Raw genomic sequence first — 26,912 nt, forward strand, 5'->3', positions numbered from 1 at the left:
ACATGAATAGTACAACACCCTGCCAGACACCCTTTATGTATATTAGGCGAAATACATATGTTGTTATCAATAGTTGATGTCCTCAATGGTACGTCGTCATGGCTGACCGCACCTGATCATGACTGAGATGACAGCTACCCTGCCACCACTGTCGTGATGTCAACCTCACTCCGTGGGTCACATACACGGCAAGTAGCGTAATGTCGGCTGTTGAGAAGAACTGTTGACAAGCTACCCAACTGCCCTACACTGTAGCCACAGATTTATCAAAACCGAAGCAGTGTGCCTCGTTGAGTTACATTCTTGAAAATTTATAAACACGCTCAATAGATGTGCAGTGAGCGTGACGTTTAACACAGTTTGTTGGATTCTAATTGATGTTGCATTAATATTCGTTAAGCAAATAAATCACGCGTTTTTATGTAACCCGACGACACTCAAAAGCGAGGACGCTACAACAAGTCATTCTCTACGGTGAACCGCTTGTGACCTCCTGGCAGATATATATTATTATTATATATTATTACCTTTCGCTCGTTAGATACGTTTTCAAAAAAACTCGTTGTAAGATCAATGGTATCTGATAGACACTCTTGTAATCTCTATTTGTCTGTATATCGTCATACAAGTACACTGAACATTCACCTGAAATACAGTTCATTGAATGGAACAACATTTGCATCTCTTTTGTTAATCAGTATATGTACGCCAATGAAAGGCAAAATAGCTGTGAACATGATTTGAATGGACCAGTAATGAGTGAGTGAGTGAGTATGTTTTTTTGGCGCTTTTAGCAATATTCCAGTAATATCATGACGGGGGACACCAGAAATGGGCTCCACACATTGTACCCATGTCGAGAATCGAACCCGGGTCTTTGGCGTGACGAGCGAACGGTTTAACCACTAGGCTACCCGACCGGCCCGGACCAGTAATGACACCAGGTGTTGGAAAAAAGGCTAACGATATCCTGCAGCGTCAAAGTGGGAATGAGTTTTAGTTAGGCAGGGGTGACAATGAAAAATCAATCAATTTTCTTAACATGAGCAAATTCGTTTGTATGGATTGCATAGTGTTTTATGAATCAAACTTATTCAGAAAGAGTTTTAATGTTGAATTAGACAATTACGTCTACGGTGATAGATGACATGGAGGAATGATTATCCGATTGCATTGAGAAAGGATCTTTATAAATACAGTGGACTCTCAGGATATTTAGTAAATGTCATGGGGTATATAATCTATCCTTGAATCAAGGATACACTACATGACATAATAAATGAGTGCCAGGCAGATTTTCGAAAATGAAGGTTTAACAGATATGTTTGTCTTCCGCTCTTTGTTTTGAGATTAACCAAGAATAACACACCTGTGACATTGGTTTTATAGATTTTCGTTAAGGTAGAATTAAGCTAAGCTATATTTTGTATGAATTACTGACGAATACTGCACGTGTTAAACTGTTCCTATTTCTACAAGTAAAACAATTTTGGAAATAAATAACGTCAAGAACAGAGAATTATAATACTGTCCATTATTCTTCCTCTGAAACAGATTCCATTGGGCGTATAAGGCAAACCAGCGGGTATATAAACAATAGCAGATTGAGTGATGGTATTTGTTGAGGCCTATTTCTTATTCTTCATAATGTTTTGTCTGTTTCTTTAACCCTGCAATCTGCAACATTCCAGTTCTATGACGACGGCCTGAAAATTATCGAGCCAGGACCACAAACCAGTTATTGATATTGTGAACAACAACCCACGCCGTTGGAGTACGATTAAACGTAATTAACCAAATCACCGAGCCTGACCACTCGATCCATTCAGACGCCTCTTGCGACCAGCATGGATTGATGGACACTTTTTTAAACTCAGTGTCCCCACGGATGTGTTGTTAAGTTAGAAAGTTCAAGAAAGTATTAATTGTGGACTGACAAAAGTTTTGTTATAGATGGAATAGATGTCATCCTGCACTAGATCTGGTTTGTATACTACCGTAATCTATGTATATAACGTACAAGCTTCATTTTATTACCGTCTTCGCAATGCTCGTGGTTTGGACACAGAGGTCCATCCATGGTACAACCAAGAATATGTAGACGGCGTTATGGAAAATAATCAATACGAAATGCTTTAGAATAGGCCCGTATACAGCCCCAGATGTATCCAGGCCAACAAACGTGATGTTGTCCTTTTTTATAAATCCAATGAAATCATTTATGTCACTGAATTTTCTGTCACTTTTGACTCTAATGTGATTGACAAGATTCAGGAACAAACATGGCAAATATGCAGACCTCGCTTTCGAAATGTCACGCTTGCATCCTAAGTACCAAGTTGTCGGACTCCCCATTGTTCTCGGTGCCTTAGGTTTGTTGCCTCCCAATCTGCTGGCTGACACTGAGTACTCCTTGGTTGCTACCAGAAATGGAGCCCTTCTGACAACCTGCAGAAGGCTGCAGGGGACTAGGGCCCTGAGCTGATGATGAGTCTAACAAGCTTGGTTTTGTCAGGATCACCCAAACCCTCTTGGCTGCATTGTTTATTTTAATCTGTACATAATAATGATATTATTAATAATACTGATAATAATGGTAACAGGCTATTTATATTGTGCATAATTCCACACCACTCTGGCCAATGGATCAACGTGCACTAAAGAATCTTTCTGGTGAGTATACAACCCGAGCTGCCTGTGTACCGGGTACCTATTTACTACTGGGTCCTCACAGGCAGATTTCAAACAAAGACATTTCCCCAAGTAGTGAGTGAGTGAGTGAGTTGGGTTTAACGCCGCTTTTAACAGTATTCCAGTTATATCACGGCATGTCAGCATGTGGGAGGAAAGCCCGAAGTGATGCAGGTATAAGACGTTTACCACTATGGCGTGCCTAAGGGACGCAACTCTGCCCAGCGAATCGCGGCGACTTAGACGACTGGGCCATCCGTGCCCCTCTTGCCCAAGGAAGCGCCACATGTGTTACATTTGCTTCAGTGTTGGATTCGAAGAGAAACTCTCGGGTGTCAAGTTGCCGAAAGGGGGACTCTCCGCGACCAACGTTGCTTGACTGCACTAAATTTGTGTTTCTAGTTCTTCTGTACTAGGCTCAGTAGGTAGACAATTTTTAATGTGTTCATTAGTTCTTTCGACGTATAAATCGTTGGTGCGGACTTTTGTACATGCACGGACACATCTTTATTTTTTTATAATGCAATGCTGTTTTTATTTGGTGAAAACGAACGCATGGGAGTATCTCTACGACCAAACAGCTTATAACCAGTGTAGAGTGAAGAGGAGAGAGAGTTTTGCTAATCCCCTGCTTGTTACAATTTTATTATCAAATGGATTGATCCAAACAAAGAACTAAGCTAGATTGAGAAAACAACAATAATAATAATGACCAAATTCATTGAATATTTTAATCATTAAGCACATTGACTGGAATCATTGTTTCTGAGTAAGCACTTCCTTTTCCACATACTGTATACGTTATAATGACCAACTTGATATTGTATCACAAAGTTAATGGTACAACGATCAAATGTTCATCACAGGTAAAACTCTGATAAACATTTGCTTCCGCAGGAGATGATGACATACTGAAAGAACAAGGTGAACATTTATCGCTTATTGAAAATATGTAGAATGAAGCTTAACATTTAGCAATAGGATGGCATGTTGAGACGTGTGAAAAGTTATTGTTAATAAAATCGTATGGTATTTCACACCATGCTTGCAGAGATGACTTCATGTTTCAAGCCCGTTTTAAGAGCTTAGTGGTAAATGTTACTAATGGCAACTGGAAACAGGTATATTTACCAGCATCACCTGCTGTTATCTTTCATATGCTGATTTACCAGTTTTCTTATTGATCAGGTACTGGAACAAACGTTGCTCAGAACAAACCCGCATGGATGAGCTCAGTCTTTTGGTCGAGTCCTCCCGCCAGTGCAGCTGTCGATGGAGTAATACTTGCACATGAATTCAATTACTCAGTCGTCACCAACACGCGTCAACAAAGCGCCTGGTGGAAGGTGGATCTACAAACACAAGTACAGTCGGCAAGGGTTACCCTGTACTTTAGTACTTTCTGTACGTACAAACTCATTTACATATTTGATATTATTTTAGTAAACACATTAATGCTTGGTTCCTGGAACGACAAGAATGTAACTATCATTATAATTTGACACCTGACCACAACGAAATCGCAATCTCTTTTAAACAAATATTCAAAACTCTCAACACTGCTGGTCGTATTCAATGACATTCCGTGTAGAGATGATAGATCACTGGGAAGAGCTCTTACACACTCGATGACCCCTGACGTCACATAGTATTGTTTCGCCTGTGTGACGTGCAAGAAAATACTACAAATTACGTCATGGGGTATTGTCACATGATTAAAAAGTTTGTGGTACTGTATTCTAAAGGTAGGCACAGACACCAAGTGTAAATTCTATGATGCTTTTTATAGATGTGTACTGAAGCTTAATGATTGCTCTGACACTTCTTTCAGTTTTAATGCTATGCTAGAATGATTCAGATTTATATAAACTTATAGTCCACCATACGGTAGTTTAAGTGCCCACGTACATGTATGTTTTCCTTATTGCATAGGGAGGAATTCCTTTGTTTTGTTGTAGCCTTTTATCAAATACATCCATGCACAGAGAAGTGCGCAGAAGTAATAAATCTTTAAACCTTGGATCTCAATTTTGTTCAATATTTTACAAGACTGTGCCCGAGTGTTGGATCGGTAAACTGATGACGACTTGAACCTACATCACGTTTGGGGAAGACAGTACAGTTTCATTAATGAGTTTGTCCTACATTAAGTAAAGTATATATTTATACTTGTTTCAGACAAGAAAAGACGTAATGGCGTGCAGCTCTACACATCTATAACAAATTCCGCTGACCCCAAAGAAGGAAATCTATGTCACAGTGTAACAGAACGTGCTGACGGTACAGACATCCCTGATGTGCTGAGTGTTACCTGTCACGGGACCTGGCGTTACCTGACTGTCTACACAGAGACTGATAATGATGGATATGGTGCTGTATTACAACTTGTTGAAGTACAGGTGTGGAGTATGTATCCCGTTGGGCGTGAAATAGTATTTATATTCAAGAAGCCTCTTTTTTTAAAATACCAAGTAATTATATTGTGTCATTTTACAGTAAAATACAACTTTATATATTTTACAAACTGATATTACGTAGCCTACTTTTCAGTTTTTTCTTCGTCAATGAGTATATTTTTGTTGTCCATATGTGTGAACTACTTGGGAAGGATTCACCAACCACATCACATACGTTGCTATGGAGAACTGTGTTCAATTACCTTATGTCCAAAAGAACCCAAGATAGTTGTATCGAGTCGGACCACTGTGTTTCATCGAGTCATTTTATATGAAGATGAATTTCCAGCGTACTCATGTATGTGATCTATTTTATTGATCTTCTTAAAAACGTCATGCAATTTCGCTCCAACCTACTGTTATTTACAGCGAGGGAGCCTCGACAGTGACTGGCGAGGGAGCCTCGACAGTGACTGGTCAAATTGTTTCATACTGTCGTAACTGCTTTTGGGCGTCAAGTGCGACCCTACTACAGTTACTAAATGTATTGCCGTTCCTGGTCATGTTATGCCATAACTTTGCAACTCGCCTTCGCATCGGCTCGGCAAAAACTCGCAAAAACTCATGGACTGCTTCAACAGTACAGTCTGATAAACTATTATAAAATTCTAACTAACAACATTCAGCAAATGCTTTGTAGTTAATAACACAAGAACAACATATATAATTATTATGGGATGGAGAGCACACATTGACACTCCGATAGTAACTGAACGTAGCAAGTAATATAGAAGATACACAATAGTTTAAAATGTAACGCAATGTAACCACCATCAGGTCTTGTCTCTACAGAAAAGTAATTAATTCAATAGTGTCACAATATTGAGATGTAATAAGTAGAAATACACTTTCTCCTTGTAATTCGGTATCTGTAAAGGGGGATAACTAATATGATAAAATATTTCAAATTCGTGACCATTTTTTAGTCTGATCTTCTCACTGTACCCTACTGACAATCGTTTATAACACTCACAAATAAGTGGTCTGTAAAATGGTTGAAACAAAGCCATAACAATATGAAATATTACGGGCAAGGATAACCTGTCTAGATAAGGGAATCATAATCAGTATTTTCTCATGGCAGATGACAATTAAATTACGAAGTATGTCAGAGGTAACGGAAAAGCGACTCCACAATGTTGAAGTACCATATAAAAACACCTGTCGTTGAATGAAGGAATCGATTTAAATGAAACACCGTTAGCCAACTTACACAAACCTTTGCCGAAATATGTATAGATTCTGTCGGGGTTTGAGTTTGCAACTTGTGACAATCAAATAGTAAATAATAAGTAAGGAATACGCGCTGAATAAGAATATTAGTTAAAGGATTTTCTGCCGTCAACGTGAGGTCTCGGGGACAAAGATAGAATTGTGAAACCATAATTTCATGACAAGCAAAGGAATTTGTCAAATGTAAAACCAGTGACGTAACCGGTCGATTGACTTTTTGTATTCTTGGAAAAAGTAAAATAAATACTAGAAATACTGTCGATATGATCAGAAAAAACATCCATGGAAATAGTTGATTTATTCAACGACATTAATGAAGGAGAGGGATAATTTGGAGAGGGTGTAGTTTGATGTTTTTTCCAAATCGTCAAACCGTGAGTTGGGGAGCCTGCTGTAAATAAGGTCAATGCAAAAAAATAAGCGTCGACCTTTAAGCCATAAGAAAAAAACGATTATTAAGAGAAATATGGATAAACCCGTGGCTGTGTTTGCCGTTAAGTAAATCAACTTGAAATTATGTGTCCTTTCTGAGAATTTCATCGAAAATTGATAAATGTGGGATCTTAATAGCGGAATCCTCAAGAAGGGGCTGTAAACTGTCAGTGATTTTTTAAGATGGATGCATTAAAAAATTCCGATAAAAGTAAGAGATAACGTGGGTATAATTTTGAAGCAGTTGCCTTACTCACAATTATGAGTTAATTGTTATGTCTGTGTCGAATGCATCCAGTTTCAACGCACAGTGACAAGGAATTTTAAATATACAAATCTGACAAGCTGGACACTTCTCAATGCGACCCTTGCACGTTGGTATTATGTTTTTTTATGCCAGTTAAAAGAATTGTGCCTGGTTCGATTTTGACAGCCATTGAACGTTGCCCATTTAATCGGAATTTAGTATCGCACAAGGATTTAATTTCTTGTGTGTCTTGAGTAAACAAAGCAAGTGCGCATGTGAGCAATGTTTTTTTTTGTTTCAGACTATGAAAACATGGACAGTGTTTTTCGTGGTCACTATAACATGTTGAAAATCACTAGCCGAAAATTCAATATACTGGTCTTTCGCTTCGGAAACAGCAAGATAATCTGGAAAATTCATAACCTGAGTGACATGCGTACTTGATTGATTTAGTGCTAAGCCAAAGGAGTTTATTCGATATACATCAAGGAGAGTAGAATGAGTCTGGATAGGAACAATAAACAAAATTAAAATTGAATTTGAATTCCGAGAACAGTGAACAGTGCGTTCCCGATAATAAAAACCTGGATCCTTATGTGCAACGTGAAACAACGGGTATTCTGCATTGAGACGTTTTTTAATCATTTGTAACGCTTTCTTTACTTCCGAAACTGGGTGTAAAGATGGACTCAATCCTTGATTAACTAACTATTGAATGCCTAAATACATTTTATCAATTTCTTGTCTAACTGTAGTTTGGAACGTGAGGCGATCTAACAAGATTTTCATCGTAATAAAAATAAATCTCCCCACATCTTGTATTTGTTCAGTGACTAGTTTAATATCGACAGGTTTGTTTCAATACCCGCGAGAGCGGATGAAATACGTTTATTTGTTTTAGTCATAACTGACGACATCTCACGAACTTGGGCTTGAAAGTATTAGCAGCATGCAGCGGCAACTGTTTAACATATTGCGCCAGTCGTCCAACATCCTCGACTGTTGCAGTACCAAACAGCGAACGACTTATTGAACCAATAAAAGGAAGTTTCGTGCGGGAATCCTGGTGGAAAATGTTAATATGGGGAATTAACATTTTAATGTCTTTATGGACATTTGTCCAATACGCGAGCAACTCTCGTTCGGCCTGCTCTATATATCCATCTACCTTCGAAACGGTATAACAAGCCAAAGTATGTGTGGCACAAAAGTCTCGATATGTTGATCTATTGCCCGTTCCATCGAAGTCAGGCAATTCTTTTGAAAAAAATGAATCAATTCATTTTGAGAAATGTCGATTGGTGACATATGTACGAAGACAACTCCCCATGGAAGTCGGAGTTCCGTTTGCACGGAATTAACCCGATTCTGGATGCTAACATACGCAATGAGAATGAATATAACCATACTGGTCGGAGGAGGCCTCTGGATTCTAAAATTCAAAGAAATAAGTACACAAACATAAATATTATCTTCAAATTCAATATCATATATCACTCATGTTTTGTAAGAAAGGTTTCCATGTCTTGTGAACCCTAGTAACTGTCTGACTGTATTCATCTCGAATCTACACCTTGCTAATAACAATTGAATGTATCTTAGAAGTATGACAACAATTGTCACAAGTAGGTAACCTCCAATGTCAACCAACACATAACTGTTAAATAATCCAAGAATTCGGAGTATTCAATACACAATAGTTAACGATAACAATACACATTTTCATCATATATGCACGACTGTATTTTCCTATAACCTTGTGACAATTGAATCATGTTAACAATGTAATAACTTAACATGTGCTAGCTCCATGCATATAGCATCATGTAATTCTAAACCTGAAATAAAACACATGCACAAATCAATATTAATCAATCGTCATATTGCCTTTATGCTATCGAATAATCTCTATGGGATCAGAAAACATAATCAAGGTAAGGCTTTAGTGTAAGTACATAAGCAGAAAATATCAGTATAACAGATTCCCATGTAACTATATCAAAACATTGTGAGGAGTGAGTATCAGCACCAAAGAAAAAAGACAACATATTTCTTCATCTTGTAATTCCAACTGGACATAGGTTTCAACATCAAGCAGATCAAGAAAAGTTGAAAAAGTTCATTTCTTTCCTGCAGTAGAGTTTCACAATGTAATACGATGTGATTATCATAATCAAAGGCATTCTTGTTACACAATAAACAGTCCCTGGAAGTTTTGTTTCTGGATGAAACTCTAACACAAAATTGTATACCTGACCTCTGTTCTGGGTACAGATATGCTAGTTGTCATAATATATGGTAAGTAAGCTTTGTGTGTATTAGCATGAAGCGTGAAAGACCTGTATTGACAGAAACTTTTCTGCGCCACATATTTTTTTCATATTCATAAACGGTTTTATTAACCAGTTGCTTCCAGTTTCTCTTTGTAGAAAATACACCACAGCTTACATATGTACAAAGCTTGTTTCGTAGGCTATACTTGTTAAGAACTCATAATAAATCTCCACATACAGATTTAGGATTTGCAATGTATGCACAAAAAAGATGTTTAGCAAAATTGTTACAGGTTAAGTTACATAAGCGGCCGAGCAGCTAAAGTTTACACTTGTCGATATCGCCGATCATTGTCCAAAGCCCCAGATTAGCAATCGTGGATTCTGATGGAGATCTTTTATCAAGTCCTTGTAGCGTTGAGTATCTTCAATGGCGTTAACGTTTTGACCCTTAATATCAAAGAGCAATTAATACTCTGTCTTGCTTTTTGACAACATTTTTCAATATTTGATTTACATGACAGGTTATGTGTTAGTAGTATGCCACCATACATGACAGAGTCAGAGGTTGTTATATTTATATCACCAAGTTTGCAGTCAATATGTAACCCATTTTGTTTTGTCTTAGTGAAGACAATAACATTACTTTTTGAAGGGTTATACGTTTGTCGCCACTTTGCCTTTTGTAGCCCTCGTGGTGAGGTGCCAACAAGAGGTGCGTCATCTGCAAGCAAAATAGTTGCAAAATTCAAGACATCGTTTTCTTGCATCAGAAATTCTTAAGTCTTAAATCGGAGACGGTAAATTAGCAAGAACTTGAAAACGTTGTTCTATTTAAAAATCAACAATAATGGGAGGTAAAATATCTGACTTGATTGCAAAATGATGTCTTTCCACAGACACGAGTCATTGAAAACTTGAAGACTTCTAGTAGCATCTCCTGCATCCACAATTGTAGAAACTCACTGTTGTCCCAAAATACCATGATTCCTATGCATGCCTGTTGTAATTTTTTTAAAGTGACTTGCCAGTGAGGATAATGAGGCTTCTTACAACACGGAGAATTGGAAACGGGTCACGTGAGGTCAAATAAGTATGTCAAAAGTCAATAAGAATGGTTTGCTCAGCACAGCAGGAAAGTTGCCTTGAGGATTGTGACTATAATTGTTCATGCCTGGGTGGGGGACCTGAGTAATACCTAGTTCTAAATACTCCTTTGAAATGTCTAATTTTCAGACAAAAATGAGACAGTCGCTGTTCTTTTCACACGGGAACCTATCAGAGTAAAAGAAAGCAATCTTACCATCACTGGTGAGGTTAGCTCGTTGAGAAGTTGATTGCCTTTGTCATTGATGTTGTTAGTCCAGCTGGTGCTGGAACTCTCGTCCTGTCTGTTCTCACGAGTTGGGTAGGGAGAATATGGTCCGAGGGATTGTGGATACTGATTTGGACTCTTGTGAAAAGAACTGATCTCGGACGGCGAAAAAGCAAGTGTCACCAAAAAGGATAGCCACATTATCGCTCACAGTATTGATTGCCATATGGACTTTCATAATCTCTGTAAGAGCGGTGGTGATGAGGGCGGTGGTAGGGATGAGCGACGGAGGAAGGTGTCCTCGGTAGAAGGGAATCCGACACATGGACATTACTCACGGAACGACAATAGGAAAAACAAAGGATTGGATCGTCTTAAACATTTTGTTCAAGAGAAAACCTGCATTCTCCACCATGTCGGAACTGCTTTTGGGCGTCAAGTGCGACCCTACTACAGTTACTAAACGTAAATTGCCGTTCCTAGTCATCATGGTCAATTACGCCATGACTTTGCAACTCGCCTTGGCCGCATCGGCTCGGCTCCGTCAATGAGTCATTGGTGTAACGGTGCTTACTCCAAGTTGTCTCTATCAGCGTTCATACTCGCATAATATAGAAACGCAACACCAGCTTTATACTCACATAGTTTTACTAACTCTCAGCCCATCTATCAATACAGGACAGGATCAGACTGCCCAGACTCGACACTAAATGGGGAAAACTTAGAACGATCGGGATTGACTCAATCGATTGCAAACCGTGCTCTCCTCTCCTCATGTTAAAGTATCAATTTGTAGTGTTCGGGCTTGGCATGGCCTGTCTTTGTCACATGTCACAATATCTCATTTTGATTCGTTAAAATTTAGATCTGACCATTAACTCATGTGTGTCGTTATCAGAAAAATACAGAAGCCTACGTGCCAGATTGCTCATCTCTCTATTGATTTTGTGACTCGCTCCGGATGCTCCAAATGAAATATATCATGACTCTCTGCTTGTTTCATTATCTAATGGACAATAACCTGGAACCAGTCCAATGATAATTATGAAATGTCAAGAAAAAACTTGTGATAAATGTGAAATGTCTTTGATCTATTGATTGTTTTCGAACTAAAAGTTCTCTGTCACAAACTATATCTAATGCAACTCCTCATTGCAACTATAACGGTTTTATTTGTTACCATTTTCTAATGTTTTTGAGACGCATTTTAACCTTATAACAATACGTAAAATATCACTGACAATACGTTATTATTATTTTGAATTATATAGTTAATCTGCAACTATAATAACACGACACTGGAACATATAATTCCTGATAAAATAATGATTCTTAGGAACATTGCATCAATTGTTTTTAAACTTTGTGATTGCGTATTTTCTAAGCAAATCACCGGTAGTTCCGGGAGATAACACAGCAGATACAGCATTGCTATTACACGCTTGGTTTGCAAGAAAATCTCAGCAAGTAAACCAATATGTAGCAGATTAGGAAAGACAATATAAATGGTAAGTCATCACGTATAGTTCTTTAAAATTTTCTTTAACCAAGTTTGTTTTCACCTGAAGGGACACATGTAGTTGTCTCTGCCAATAATACCTGAACATTTGTACTTATTTACTCATGGTGTCTGTAAAGGTTTATTTATTCAATACTAGCTAAGACTGTATATATATATTGCACTGCCATGGGGAACCGATGTGTACCGGTGTAGTGGTATATTGATCCAAGCCTAGTTGTGGTAACTCAATAGTTTGTTATTGGAGCATGTGCAACACTTTACTCATGTGATCTTTTTCACATGTTGACCTCACGCCATGTTGCATAACATGTTACAAACCTCAGGGATCAGTAAATACAAATCACTTTTAAATCAGATATTGGACATACTGTCCATAATGATGACAGTTTGTCTTGTGTATCACATTACATAAACAATCATTATTACATGTACACTTTAGTTAATACTGATATTAAGAGATGACTGATAGATGCTCCAGCACGCCACTCTGGATATTATGACGAAAACTACAGCCAATGATGCAATAACCGTCACTGAAGGAAGAGATCCCAGTGACTGTGTATATAACAATATGACGTTCCTATTTACTAGTATGCGCTTCTGGGTATTATGGATCAAACTGTGACCAATCCTGTGCTGCACGTCACTGCAAGTCCGACTCCAACTGTGACGTCATTGGAGGACTGTGTGATGGTGGATGTGCGGCTGGATATCAGGGAACAGACTGTACTCAAGGTAGTGTTTATTCAAATTAGATTTAATTGGTTCAATAAATAATCTGTGTTTATAGTTGATTCATTTTTTGCCTCTCCCTGCCATCATTTACAGGGTATGTCTGAATGCGTTCATAACAAACTAAACTTATCGTCAATATATTGTCTACATTATGTCTCTTTCTTACTCAGATATGCGGATTAAAGAATTAATATAACAATATTCCATCTATATGACGGTGCTCAGTAAATCATACCATACATCCAGTGATTGACATCAAGAGCACCGATATGCGCATTAGGGATGTGATGACATGCATCATTAGCGAGTCTGGCCACCCGATTCTATTTGTCGCCTCTATAACATATCGTAACACATCATACATAATATTTGTCTCAGCTCATATGGATTATTTTTGAAAATATGTATTAATTGCCCAAGTCACTCGGTTCTGTCACGTGTCAGTCGTGGTTGAGCCCTGCTGGCAACACATGGCATTAACTTCAGTGTACAAAAATACAATATGGTAGCTCTCTGTACATGAATCGAAATGTAGGTTCAAAGTAATGTAGGCATGAATAACTGACAATGAAATGTGCGATCGTGATAATATTGGGATTTGACGAGATAGAAGTGCTGCTATATACAATAATCAAATGGCAGGATCGCGGTTCATAAACATGGGGGAATTTACAAAACAACACTCAAAAAAAAGCGTGAATAAACACGGCGATATATGTCACTGAACGAATATCAATGATTCAGTAGCGTGTATGTCCTCAATGTCCAGATATGCATCCGTACACACGACGTCGGACAAGGATCGTTAGGCGTTTCATGACGCAATTAGTAATTGCCCCCCATTCCTTTCTCTGTGCCTGTACAATCTGACCTCTGTTTATTGGGAGATTGGATTATCTGGCCACATCAGCAGATCCAGAAAGAACGCACGTTGCTAGTTCTTACGTTGCCAAAGTTGAACTCGTTGTCATGTCCCTATGACGTTCATCGATGCTTATGACCATGTCAGTCACTGGATTGTCTGGTCCAGACTTGCTTATTTACAAACCGCTGTCGTATGGCTGTAATATGGCTGCATGGGGCGTTGAACAACCACGGAACAACTGGTACGCCCAAAGCAGTCACATAAGATAATTTTATATTGAGGAACCTGTTACCTTGGTGCAAGGTGAGGAGATAGCAGTCTCCCATGGTTGTGGAGTCTTCCACACCATGACCTCTGTGACGCCGCATGAATCTAGTGATCGCCTTACAGTTGATTATTGTCCCCAAGTTCAAAACACAAATTGCTCTCCCTCGATGTAAAGCGGGCGCTGTTGCCTTCTTGGGCATTTTAATGTTGACTGATGACCTCATTGTGCCATGGTCGCCTTTTTATATCCATATGAGAACAATTATCATGCTTCTTTTGTAGTGAAAATTTGATCAATGAAATCATTTTACGCGGGCAGCATCGTTAAAATGCAGCTATTTGCGACGAGCTGTAACAAGCTACGATACGTCGAACAATAGTGGAACCTCCAAATCATTACATTAAAGTGAATTGTGTTTGGGTCTAAAAACATGTTTCCATATACTTTGTATTGACCCTCAGTTTATGATATCAACTAATCGAAAGCTGGATAATGTTTATGTTCCAAAATGATTGGCAGTTTGTTTAAGGATGTAATTTACATTACAAATGTTTTAATTTAAATCAAATCTACAGCTATCAGACAGACAGAGAGATAGCTTATTCAGTAAGAAGGCCATAGGCCCATAATACAGACGCATGTCAATGAAGAAATCGATTTAAGTCTCTTAGCCGTTGGATTTTATATAGATATAAAAATGTGTTACATTTGTGTAATGACATTTGTGTATCTCCCCAAGTCAAGAGACGGGGAGTGTAAGATATTTTTCGACATTTAACAGGGATTTAAAATGTTTATAATAAAAGGTATCAACTACACTATTGATAGAACTAAGCTATTTTTGTTGAAGGTTATCAAATAATCTTTGCTTAAAAAGATGAATAAATATCTTCACATTGTCAACATCTTGTGTTAACCATACATGTCCAAAACCTAATTTAAACAAGATGTTCTTAATGTGAGTAGCCCATGTGGTGCGACCAGAATGGTCTAGTGATTTGAGCATTAAATAGCATTGGCGAGGCGGTCTGTGCTCGTCCAAACGCAGTAACCTGCACCAATACTTGATGGCCCCTTGTATTATAGTTTAAATTATATCTGCAGCTTTCTATGAATTACTTTCAAACTTACACCAGTTTCACTTTTGCCTTAATCAGCGTGTACCAGTGTGATGTACGGCCCTAACTGTGCCAATAACTGCAGTTCCCGACACTGTAAGACACCCTCCTCTACATGTGACAGAGTGACGGGACAGTGTCCTGGTGGGTGTGAAGATGGATGGACAGAAATAGACTGCTCCAAAAGTAAGTCACCTTGCACCATAATAATATAATAAACAATAATGATTGTTTTGTTAATATAACATATTCGAATTTGTGATAGGTTCAACATAAGAACTGATTGAACAGCTAATGAATTTGAATTTATACAAATAAATCAAAAAGCACAATATGATTAGTTGACTCAACTCAGTGTTAACATTGCACACACTTGTTAGAAGTAGTGTGTCATTATGGTGGCATCGGCATTAAAACTCAAGATATAAATATGTCTACTTCCCTACAGAACTTGTGGAACTATTCACTCCTGCTTAAGAGTCAGAAAAATGTTTCCATATATTTTGTATTGCACGTCAGTTTATGATATCAATTAATTGAAAGCTGAGTAATGTTTATGTTCTAAAATGATTGGCAGTTTGTTTAAGGGTGTAATTTACATTACAGATGTTATAAGTTCAATCATATCTGCAGCTAGGAGAACTATCTTTGAATTACTTTCAAACTTACACCAGTTTCACCTATATCTCATTCAGCGTGTACCAGTGTGATGTACGGCCCTAACTGTACCAGTAACTGCAGTTCCCGACACTGTAAGACACCCTCCTCTACATGTGACAGAGTGACAGGACAGTGTACTGATGGGTGTGAAGATGGATGGACAGAAACAGACTGCTCCGGAAGTAAGTTACAGAACATCATCGTGCCTGTTGTTTGTATGACCCCCCCTATTTTTAGTTAGGTCAACACAACAATATGATGTAGGATGTAGGATGTTCCCCAATTTGACATGTATACTCGGACCCCGTGGTACTGCGGCATTCATCGTATCGCGGCATTTGTGATTTCCGGTAGTTCACGCGGACACGCCTCTCAGCAGCTATCTATTAATGCAAATCAGTAACCAGAAAGTGCTCACTTCGTAAACAGTTTCTATTTCCTCGGAATGTTCCGTCTGCTGTAAGTAAGGGGTTATTAATGCGTTGATACTTACTTCTGGCATCTTTTATAATATTGCCTTACCCCCATCTATCAGTGACCAATGATATTACCCGCAGTTCCCCAAGTAAACATTCTCTATCGACCTGAACTAGATCATCTGCATATTCATGGCGACTAATAAGGGCCATAATGCCAAACTTAGTTTTTCAGTAGCAGCCAAAAGATAACACATACTTTAGGCATACTAGGAGTGCTTTTTTATATATTTATTGTTGACTTTTAACATTGTTCCATTTTGTGACAAATTATTGTCACCCAATTTTTTTGTTTTTTAAATAATCTTAGAATATCTTATATTTTGTTGTTGATTTTTAAAATATTTTTCTCTTACTTTTCGGTAAATATGCATTGAAAACCTATTACTGAGAACACATTTAGAATTTCACATGTGCTGTCTTTGCACTTGTCTGGACAAATCACTTATGTCTGACATGATAATACTAACTGGTTGGTAGAATTATGGCCTCTTTTTGTTCAATTCTGACCTCCATACACAACTTTTCTCCATACCGCGATACGATGGAGTTCTCTCCCTTGTCAAACTGAATGCGAGGCCGGCTTTTACTCGGAGCTCCTAATGTAAATAATGAACTTGTATCAGTAAAATAGGGGCACAGGTGTTCCAGTCGTCTAAGGCGCCGCGATTCGCTGTGCAGAGTTTCGTCCCTTGGGAACGCCAGAAACCCCTGATTGTGGGTTCGAATCCCGGTTCGCCCCGATTATGTTTCTAGTTTTGTCAGCACCATATCCGTGCTCGTCGGTTTCACCGAAGTGTTAAACGTCTGAGACCTGCATCACTTCGGGCTTTCCTCCCACATTAAGCTGACACGCCGCGATAAAACTGGAATACTGTTAAAAGCAGCGTTAAACCAAACTCACTCACTCACTATCAGTAAAAGATGCATTGTCAGATAAAATAAATGACATCTGATATAATATCTGATATAATCATAAAGGTTAGTGAGTGCATTTTGTTCCGTTTAGCATACATCACAAGTACAGCGATACCCCGAGGTTGCAGGCTTCCATATGTTTCGGTGTTCTTTCAGTTGAACAACTGACTTGTCTTTGCGTGACGCATGTCAGCGCTTGGACATGAAACGCTTACTTTTTCGTAATAAATAATACCCAATTGCATATGATCAAAATGACACTCAGGAATCAATTAATTTTGGAAGTCATCGTGTAAGTAGTCTCTCAAACGAACTTGTCAGTCCCACCCTCAGGGGAACAGACAATTAGTTAAGTATGCTGCTTGAATATGAGTTCAAACGACTCTTATACACTGCAGGTATCCACGCAACCTTGAATATGGTTCACTAAAACAATAATATATCTCTAGGATGAAGTTAATTCTGAAATGTTTGAGAAAAAAGCATATCCCACGGTGGTCAGATGTTTTATCTTGATTTTGGGCGTTCATTAGGGACGGGTGGTGCTGGTAGGATATGTTACGTTGTTCCCGGCACACCTGACGTCATCACGTTAACTTCTACTAGTGAGGAATCCTGGTTAGAAAAGGTCCCCAGCAGGCTATGCAAGTAGTAAGAGGTGACTTAGCTGTTTTCTTGTCATCGCACCCCGACTGCGTAAGACGTTGTTGTTTATGCTGCCAATCACTGGATTTTCTGGTAAAGGTGGAATAGTGCTTGGTGTGGCGTTAAACAATACACTACAAAACACTGCAACATTATACTTGCTGTTTGGAAAGGAATAATAATGACTTGGAAGCTTAATAAAAATTGTAGACTAATTACATGTATATTGTGTGTGTAAATGAGCGCTGTGACGTTTCTTGGTTAAATATACAGGGGGTATGTAATAATAGCCCAGATCGAGGTTGCTTGATGCTTGGAGTTCAACATCCAGTGGGACAAAATCGAAGGAACCTCGAAGATTTCAAAATCAGAAAAGAAGAAGCCATTAACCAAGGCTCCAAACATAAATCAATCGTGATTGAGCCAGAGTGAGTTACTACAGCAAATATATATTTCAAAAACAGAGACCAAGCTGGGTACATTGTAAGACGTTAATGGTGGTGGGAATAACAACTTAGTAATATAATGTTTCTAATTGATTAACATGTTAGAACATATTCTGTCGTGGTCAAATGGCCCCTAACGAGGAAAATAGTAATACCGAAATCCTTCATTCTGCCCGTTTATAACGGACGCTTTTGTGGTACTTCCTGACCTCATTTGAATTTTCTCTTAATTTTCCGTTGTCAGGTGACAATATATAACAAATATGCCAGTCTTTTGCTTCCAAAAATCGTAAGGAAATCTTGAATCAAAGTTGCTCTTAACTAGTTTTTTCAATTAAATTGACATATATATGCTACTAAATGTGTAGGTTATATATGTATTGTATTGATTAGAGTATATCATTTCACCCATCTTTCCTCATGGAATCAAACATGTAAAGTTACCAATGGGATATGTTATATTTAGTTACTCAACATATCTTTCTGTAATACAGAATTTTCAATGATTATTACTGTATATCAACCTTTTAAAAACCTACAAACGAATATGCGTTATATCGAAACTAGATTATATCAACTTGTTTCTTATTTATATCATTTCATAACTGAATACCTAACTGACCATCTTCAGAATGCAAGCCTGGAACCTATGGGCGTGACTGTTCTCGTTGTGGACACTGTGACGTCACGTGTAACTATGGAGATGGACGCTGTCCGGGAGAATGTCTGGACGGCTTCACTGGTGACCGATGTGATGTGGATGTCAGGGGTTTGAATACTTTTTAGTCGTTTTCCCCCAAAAATATGAGGTTTACGAATAAGAAAAGATAAATTATAGCCCTGTCACCATGTATTGATGGCGTTGATCTCTGCACTTCTATCATCAAACACACGTTATATATTCTATGCTATTGTTTACGTTGTCATATGGTGATTATATATTCATTCACAAACAAATGTTAAAAACCGGACTAAAGTGACTTTGTATCAAATACAGTATCTCCTGTTACAACCGGCGTCATTGGGGGAGCAATAGGAATTGCTGTCATGTTGCTGATTAGTGGGCTGATGATATGGCTGTTGAAGTCTGGAAGGTATGATGTTATATAACAGATTATTGACATTGTGTCATTACCGTTTGTTTGCTTCTTAACACAAGCACCTATATGTGCATGTATAATACTTCTACCAGTGTGCATTTCTGGTGTCCCCCGCCGTGATATTGCTGGAATATTGCTAAAAGCGGCGTAAAACCCCACTCACTCACTCACTCACTCACTCACTCACTCACTCACTCACTCACTCTACCACTGTGACAATTCTTTGTTTTAGACTGAAATGGATTCCCACAACTACCACAGACCCTCAAGAGTTGAGAAAGACGGACACGCCCAACACTGGAGAGATGCCTACTCATGCGCCCGATGTGAAAGATCAAGACTATACAGAATTGAATGAATTCACCAGGGAGAAAGAACAGTCACTGTATAATGTTATTCAGAACGAAAACAATCAAATCTAAGATTCATGTCACGGATAGTGCAACATCTGAACATATGACTTCGGGATTACTTCATTGGTATCCATATACATTAGAAAGCAAAGTACCTATGTCAAGTAGAAAATGTCAAATTGCGGTGATGATGCCAGCTGCTAAAAATTTCTGAACACCCTTTGTGAATATCGGAGGTGCCTTTGAAAATATAAGTAATAGTTCCCTCTCACTCAAATTACCAATTTTGCAAATATCAAGCTAAATATCTAGTTATGGCCTTTGGCCGTCGTATGTAAAAAAGGTATTCCACAACAAATGCGCGGTATTCAAGCTGATGGTGACACTATCCAGTGACCTGTTGATATTTGCCCGAAGGAAACGTGTGATTATACGGTAATATGATAGCAAATTGTGGCAGATAAAATATTTAGGTCGTCCACATAACGTCCTTTTCAAAGTTACAATCTTGGCTAAATCAAATAACACTAATCGTGTGCTGTTACCAGGTGGCATCTGAAGGAAACCATATATTATTATTGATGATTATTGTGAATTTTATGGATTTACCCCCAAGTCGTAATAACCGTCAAAGTAAATAAGTTGTATTTCAAATCTAATTTCGATTTGAAAATAACATATGGTTGAGGCAGCATTAATGTCAAAACGGTGCTTACTTCCTGTTATAACTCCCCTCTCTCTCACACATCCGAGTCCATCGCGTTATTGGCCTGTTGTAATGGATCAGAAAATATGTGAAGGTTTATATATATTCTCAATATGTTTCATGTTACTTTGTTCTTGTTATTTTGAGCACAATTATGCCTGATAAACAACTTTGGATAAAAATGAAATGTAGAGGGCGTTTGTTGTATTGATCTATATGCAAACGTTTGCTATAATTGAGGATTGTGTTTGTTATTCAACGCCGCGCTCTGCAATATTGCAGCTATGTGGCGGCGTTCTGTAAATAATCGAGTCATCGGGCCATCCAGTGATTGATATCATGAATGTCGCCTTTTTCGACGACCATTGTCGCCTTATAATTGAAGAACATAGCAGTGTTTAGACCTGCAAGAAACCTATGACCGTTGGTTCGAATCCCTATGTTTGTGGGTGGTGGTGGGTTTAACCAATGTGGTTAAAGTCTTATGCACACTCGTCAAAAAAGAAACGCATACTTAAAAAATAAGGATATTTATTAAGCGGATGTAAAAGCATCCACACAGAATATGTGTAAACACAATCAAATGAAATTAGACACCGTGATTGACAATAGCAGTGTAGTCATTGTCAGCATTAATTCAGTTCAGTCATTGCACATGTGTAGCCACAAGGGGGCGTCATGGTCCACTACATAAGAAAGGTAACAAAAATAATCCAGATAACTTTAGAGGGATATCTCTATTGTGTACAATAAGTAAGGTTTGCACAAGTGTCTTCAACTCTAGACTCACACACTGGGCTAATATAAGAAGTTAACTACCCGAGAAACAAGCAAGCTTTAGACAGGGATATATTCCTGCTGATCACATATTTACGTTAAATGCAAATATGTTTATTAAAAAGAAAAAGGAAATTATGCGTTGCTTTTGTGGATTTTAAAAAAGCGTTTGATTCAGTAAATCACCTTCAGCTATGGGAGTGTCTGCATGATGTAGGTTGGGGTGGAATGCTAAACAGAAATCGGAGCAGGTGTTTTATGTTTCTTACTTTGGACCATGATGATAATGTGATACATCATCTTATACACACATGACTAGCATACGCACATGACTAGAAAGCACACACCATGACTAAAATACACACGACATGACTAGAATACACACATCACAAGAATACACACAGTATCACAAGAATACACTTGACATGCACAATCAAAACCAAATTGATAGAGGTTACTTGTATTTCAGAGAACATAGTAATCTCATCCAGTGACTCATTAATGTTTATGTCTTCATGGGTGGCCCTCATGTTTCAGATACGAACAGTGTGTCACTAATACATGCATAATAAATCGATCTATAACATATTTACAACCAATTTCCTTAACATGAATGATATATTGGAAAGATCTAAAACCTAAACAAAATGATGTGTCAAGTACAGAAATTTACCTGTTCTACCTATTCTAAACGAACATTCACGTTCCAACTATACGCACATATCAATCAATAATGTTATCGATAATTACACCTGCTTGATGGGCCCACACAAAGCTTTTGTAGGCATCATCTGAGTTAAGCACATGCATGTTATACCACTCTACGTATGCTAAAGATCACGTTTTGATGATAAATAAAATCCAACAACAAATAAAGATAAAAATATCCAAATGTATGGGTAACAGTATTGTCACAATGATTGGGTGACTCCTTTACGACCTCAATTATATAATGAACGGACAGAAGCTTGCAGTCAATGGTATAATGTATCGTGACAGAATCGCTGCACATCATTATCAGAGACAACAAAAAACATTTGCTACTGAGGATTGCAACAACTGAATGCCTTCTCAGCTTCAAAGACGTCGTTTGACTACCAAAGAATTAGGCAACTGCACAGGTATGCTTGAAAATGGGTCAACACGCCAAGTTGCAAACGACTTTAGTGTCGGTCAAAGTGGGATCAGCAGGGCAGGGAATCGATACCAGACGTTTGGATCAGCTGCCCAGCGACATGCAGGTGGTCGATCGCGTTCCACCACAGACAGAGGAACAGGTTTCTCTTGATCGCAGCAAAACATCACTTTGTGGCTGCCACTACACTCAGAAATGACCTGTATAACCCCAGTGGTGGTTAAATGTTTACTCAGACAGTGCGTAATCGTCTCCTTGAGGCTGGTGTCTGGTCACGATCTACGCATTTTGCGTCATCAGACCTTAACCCTATCGTAGACAAGTGATCGCATCACGTGGATCACATACGCGCTACTGAGATTCGTGCCTTTAGGACCGTGAACTTGATTTCGTGATTTTTTTGCGTTTCAGTTTTGGTCAGACACTCTCATTTTGACGGGTGGTCTGACTGATTATTGCTCCCATGTTTTCCTGTTTGTTGGTATTGTGTGGCGCTTGATGACAGACTTTTGTCCATCAAAACATTTCTTCACGCAATATTGTCTTTCGCTATTGCAACAGATGAACATTATTTGACATATTACCTTTTGCCAACTTTATGTAGCATATGAACATGGTGACAATTGGTATACTAATTGTTAGATGAAGATTGATCAAAAGTAAACACTATGTAATAAATGACTTTAATTATTAGCAGATAATCAAGCAAAGAAGTCTTATAATTATAATAAGTAGTAATAAAGAATCTCTACTAATTATCTCAAACAGTTTATGTACAGATTCAGCAATATATGTACAGTTTTTGCAGTTATATAGTAACGTGCATGCACGAGGTTGTGCGTCTGTATGTGCGTATGTGCACGTGCGTGCATGTGAGTATGTGTGTGAAAGCTTGTACTAGTTCGGACTATTGCCAGTGTTATAGTGTTGAGATATCACGCCGTAGTAACATACACATCCCACTCAGACAGGGTAGACTGACACTAAGCTGATCAGTACTTGTTTTTGCCCCTGAATCGAAGCCAAAGCGTGTCTCCGGGCAGACAGTAAATCCGCTCAAGCGCTCAAGCGGTCTATAAATAGCAGGTCATTACTGCAGGTAAATAACGTTTTGGACATATCTTATTGAAATCAATGAGTCATCATTGCTGTAGTTGTTGATAGCATGATCAGCTGTGTTCTTAATGTGACCACATCTGACACTATAGTGTCATGAAAGATGTAACAATCCTTATATATTTTCATAAAGTCTGTTCCGAATGACGTCATATTCACTCAGCCTTTGTTGCCACATCAAGCGCAACATATTTGTTGCCGATGCTGCATCCATCATCGTGTGAAACCTCAGATACAGATGTGTAGTCAGACGCCTATGTGATATTTCTGTCAACCAGCCCTTGTGTGTCCCTCACCTCATCCTTCTGAGAAGTGCCAACCCACATCAACCTGTGCAATATATTGTAGTGATGTCTTGATACGTCGTTACATAATGCATTGGGAGCAACGCATGTTTTATTTGATAACAAGCATAATGTTGTGTTTGTACGGTTCACTTACCCCCCTTGTCTTACAAGGCACACGTGGAGTACAACTCCCAGGATCACCGTGAGACCAGTTCCCACAGATACACCAATTATACCAGTTGTTGTAGAAGAAAGCTGTCCCGCTGTGGGTGTGGTGGTATCAGGCACCGGTATTTCTTAAACACAAGACATGACCATAGAAACAATTTACAAAGACCATTCATATAGGTAAGGTCTCTCTCTCTCTGTCAGCAGGGTCATATGAAGTTACAGAGAAATGCCAGTCACATCATCTTAGCAAACACTGCTAACCAAACATTTCCATCTTGACAGTCCCAGAAGAAGAGTATTTTCTATAAATCGGCGTGAAACGCAGACAGATTAAAACCATAACCTTTAAGAATATTCCTGATATTTTAAAATGTGTTACGAACAATGTGCATGTATCTTACTCTGGGTACAGTCTGTTCCATTCCACCCTGCCCCAGAGCCTCAGACCAGACCAGACCAGACCAGGAGCAGTACCTTTTCCTGTACCGGGCCGAGGCTGTGTCACCCATATGCTTTATATCCTGGTCTGCTGGCATCATGTTGTCATTGTCTCACACCAGGAGCGGTACCTGTCCCTGTACCAGGCCGTGGCTGTGTCACCCATATGCTGTATATCCTGGTCTCCTGGCATCATGTTGTCATTGTCTAAGACCAGGAGCAGTACCTGTCCCTGTACCAGGCCGTGGCTGTGTCACCCATATGCTTTATATCATGGTCTCCTGGCATCATGTTGTCATTGTCTCACACCAGGAGCAGTACCTGTCCATGTACCGGGCCGTGGCTGTGTCACCCATATGCTTTATATCCTGGTCTCCTGACATCATGTTGTCATTGTCTAAGACCAGGAGCAGTACCTGTCCCTGTACCAGGCCGTGACTGTGTCACCCATTTGCTTTATATCATGGTCTCCTGACATCATGTTGTCATTGTATAAGACCAGGAGCAGTACCTGTTCCTGTACCGGGCCGTGGCTGTGTCACCCATATGCTTTATATCCTGGTCTCCTGGCATCATGTTGTCATTGTCTCAGACCAGGAGCAGTACCTGTTCCTGTACCGGGCCGAGGCTGTGGTTGTGTCAGAGGGGGACACATCACTTGACTCTGCCGTCATCAGACAGATAGATCTCAGTCATGTGTCTGCTGTTATCATGGGTAACAATCTGTACAGGAGCACGTTGAGGTAGGTACACCATACAGTATGTGACCCTATGGAGGTTCTAAAGAGACAATAGTAACAATGGCGTGATCGATGTATGTATGAAAGGGAAACTTTCTACAACATTTTTTGATAAACATAGTTACATGTATTTACCATATGTACTTTAATTGAAGGCTTAGGAGAATGAATCTGAAAGTAAGTTATATTCGTATCCTTCTCTAAAGCTGTTGTTTCAAACCTCACTGAAATTGCACTCACACCTAACAAACATGAGGACATCGGTACAACGCAGCTGCAGTTGCACTGTAGTGAAGTAACTATATTTTTTAAGGAGGCCTTACGGGAGATCCAAGTACCACAGTGGCAGTAGGTGTTATACTTTATATATAGCTTGACATGAATTCGGTAGAGTATGGATGAAATATGATTACCTTTAACTCACTGATATGATTCCCAGCTCAGGTGTCTTAACAGTGCATATGCTGACAAGTAACATGCTCTGTTTACGGTTGTCAACCCCCACTTTACATTGGTGATACGAAGTCATGTCAGTGTGTATGGAGGTTTGATGGATGACATATATTGTTAACATAAATACCAAGGAATATATTACATCTTACTGCAGTCATACACATCAAGAAAGGGATTCTTCCTAGTAACGTCACACCCAGATAAAAAGGAAGTGTGGAATCAGTTGTATAACAGCGACTCGAGCACCTTGGTAACGGGGCCTTCAGTTCCACAATTAAAATTAACTTGCTTTTAATGACATTTCTGTCTTCGAAACGAACACCTGTGGCTACTTATGTTGCATGTCTCTAGATCATAAATGTACTCTTAAATGAAGATCCTAAACCCTAAAGTTAACACTGGTTGCCTTGCAGATGTACCTCCCTTCGACTGACAGTCCTGTTTCCACATCGAGGCTGACAGCAAGCATGCAAACATCTAAAGTTATATCAACTGATGTCATCCTCAACACTCTTGGTCTTGCAGTAAATGTAAGGCAGCTGTTGTTACTAAATTGGAATGAAAATATATTGATAATGAATCTCAATACATCAAATTTGATAATGCTAACTTATGAGAATCTATGAGTCAAAGCAAGTCATCCATGTTGACAAAATTGATGTTTCATGATGATCAGTCATCCAATCATTCCTCCGTCGCTCAGGCATGGTTAGACTACAAGATGAAGCAATGTACCATATTTTAAAGGGGTTTATTCAGTTCATGACATTTATAGAAGCGTGTTTTTTTCCAGAGGGATGACTTCACTGTTGCATAACATGTTTAGCTGTTTAGTTGGTCGATAGCAAATGATGCCGAACTATACACTTCAGCGATGGTGAAACACCACGACGTGAAAGACATCTTACAATATGTCAGGAAGGTGCTGCCATACTTTCTGCTGGAGGTCTATCTAACTCTGAGCCCATAATGAATGCCTTAATGATACGTTATGTGAGCTATTCACTTAACTTGTTTGTTAATCTGACAACTACCTGGGTTCGATTCTCCACATTGGTACAATGTGTGAAGCCCATTTCTGGTGTCCTCTGTTGTGATATTGCTGGAATATTGCTAAAAGCGGTGTAAAACCATATTCGCTCCTTCACTCAGTTGTATGAAATATATTTGCCGTCTCCCGGTTTTTTAATAGGAAGTGTGTTTGAGAGTGATGAAGTCACCAGACCCATTCAGCACTATCATTTGTGCGGAACTACACGTGACCCAAGTGTTACTCCGTTGATTGACAGCTTACTGACATTGATGAGTGAACAACAACGAGGCTCCTGCACATTGG

At 38.9% G+C, this 26,912-nt stretch overlaps 2 protein-coding genes and 1 pseudogene across 2 annotated transcripts in view; 1 reads left to right on the plus strand and 2 right to left on the minus strand.

The window, feature by feature from the left end:
• The window catches only part of LOC139478843 (uncharacterized), a 36,784-nt gene extending 16,011 nt beyond the window's left edge, over window positions 1-20,773 (plus strand). Inside the window, exons 2-9 of the mRNA XM_071261508.1 lie at window positions 3,880-4,095; window positions 4,870-5,097; window positions 12,761-12,904; window positions 15,195-15,341; window positions 15,851-15,997; window positions 18,932-19,069; window positions 19,298-19,394; window positions 19,633-20,773. Coding sequence (XP_071117609.1) covers window positions 3,880-4,095; window positions 4,870-5,097; window positions 12,761-12,904; window positions 15,195-15,341; window positions 15,851-15,997; window positions 18,932-19,069; window positions 19,298-19,394; window positions 19,633-19,822 — 1,307 coding nt within the window. The 3' untranslated portion in view covers window positions 19,823-20,773. The remainder of the gene's footprint in view (window positions 1-3,879; window positions 4,096-4,869; window positions 5,098-12,760; window positions 12,905-15,194; window positions 15,342-15,850; window positions 15,998-18,931; window positions 19,070-19,297; window positions 19,395-19,632) is intronic.
• The window catches only part of LOC139478830 (receptor-type tyrosine-protein phosphatase kappa-like), a 201,296-nt gene that overhangs the window by 101,340 nt on the left and 73,044 nt on the right, over window positions 1-26,912 (minus strand). The window lies entirely within an intron of this gene.
• On the minus strand, window positions 6,991-10,317 carry LOC139478257 (uncharacterized; annotated as a pseudogene).

The sequence above is a fragment of the Haliotis cracherodii genome, unplaced genomic scaffold, assembly GCF_022045235.1.
Source record: "Haliotis cracherodii isolate W230 unplaced genomic scaffold, xgHalCrac1.p SCAF_4, whole genome shotgun sequence".
Taxonomy (NCBI): domain Eukaryota; kingdom Metazoa; phylum Mollusca; class Gastropoda; order Lepetellida; family Haliotidae; genus Haliotis; species Haliotis cracherodii.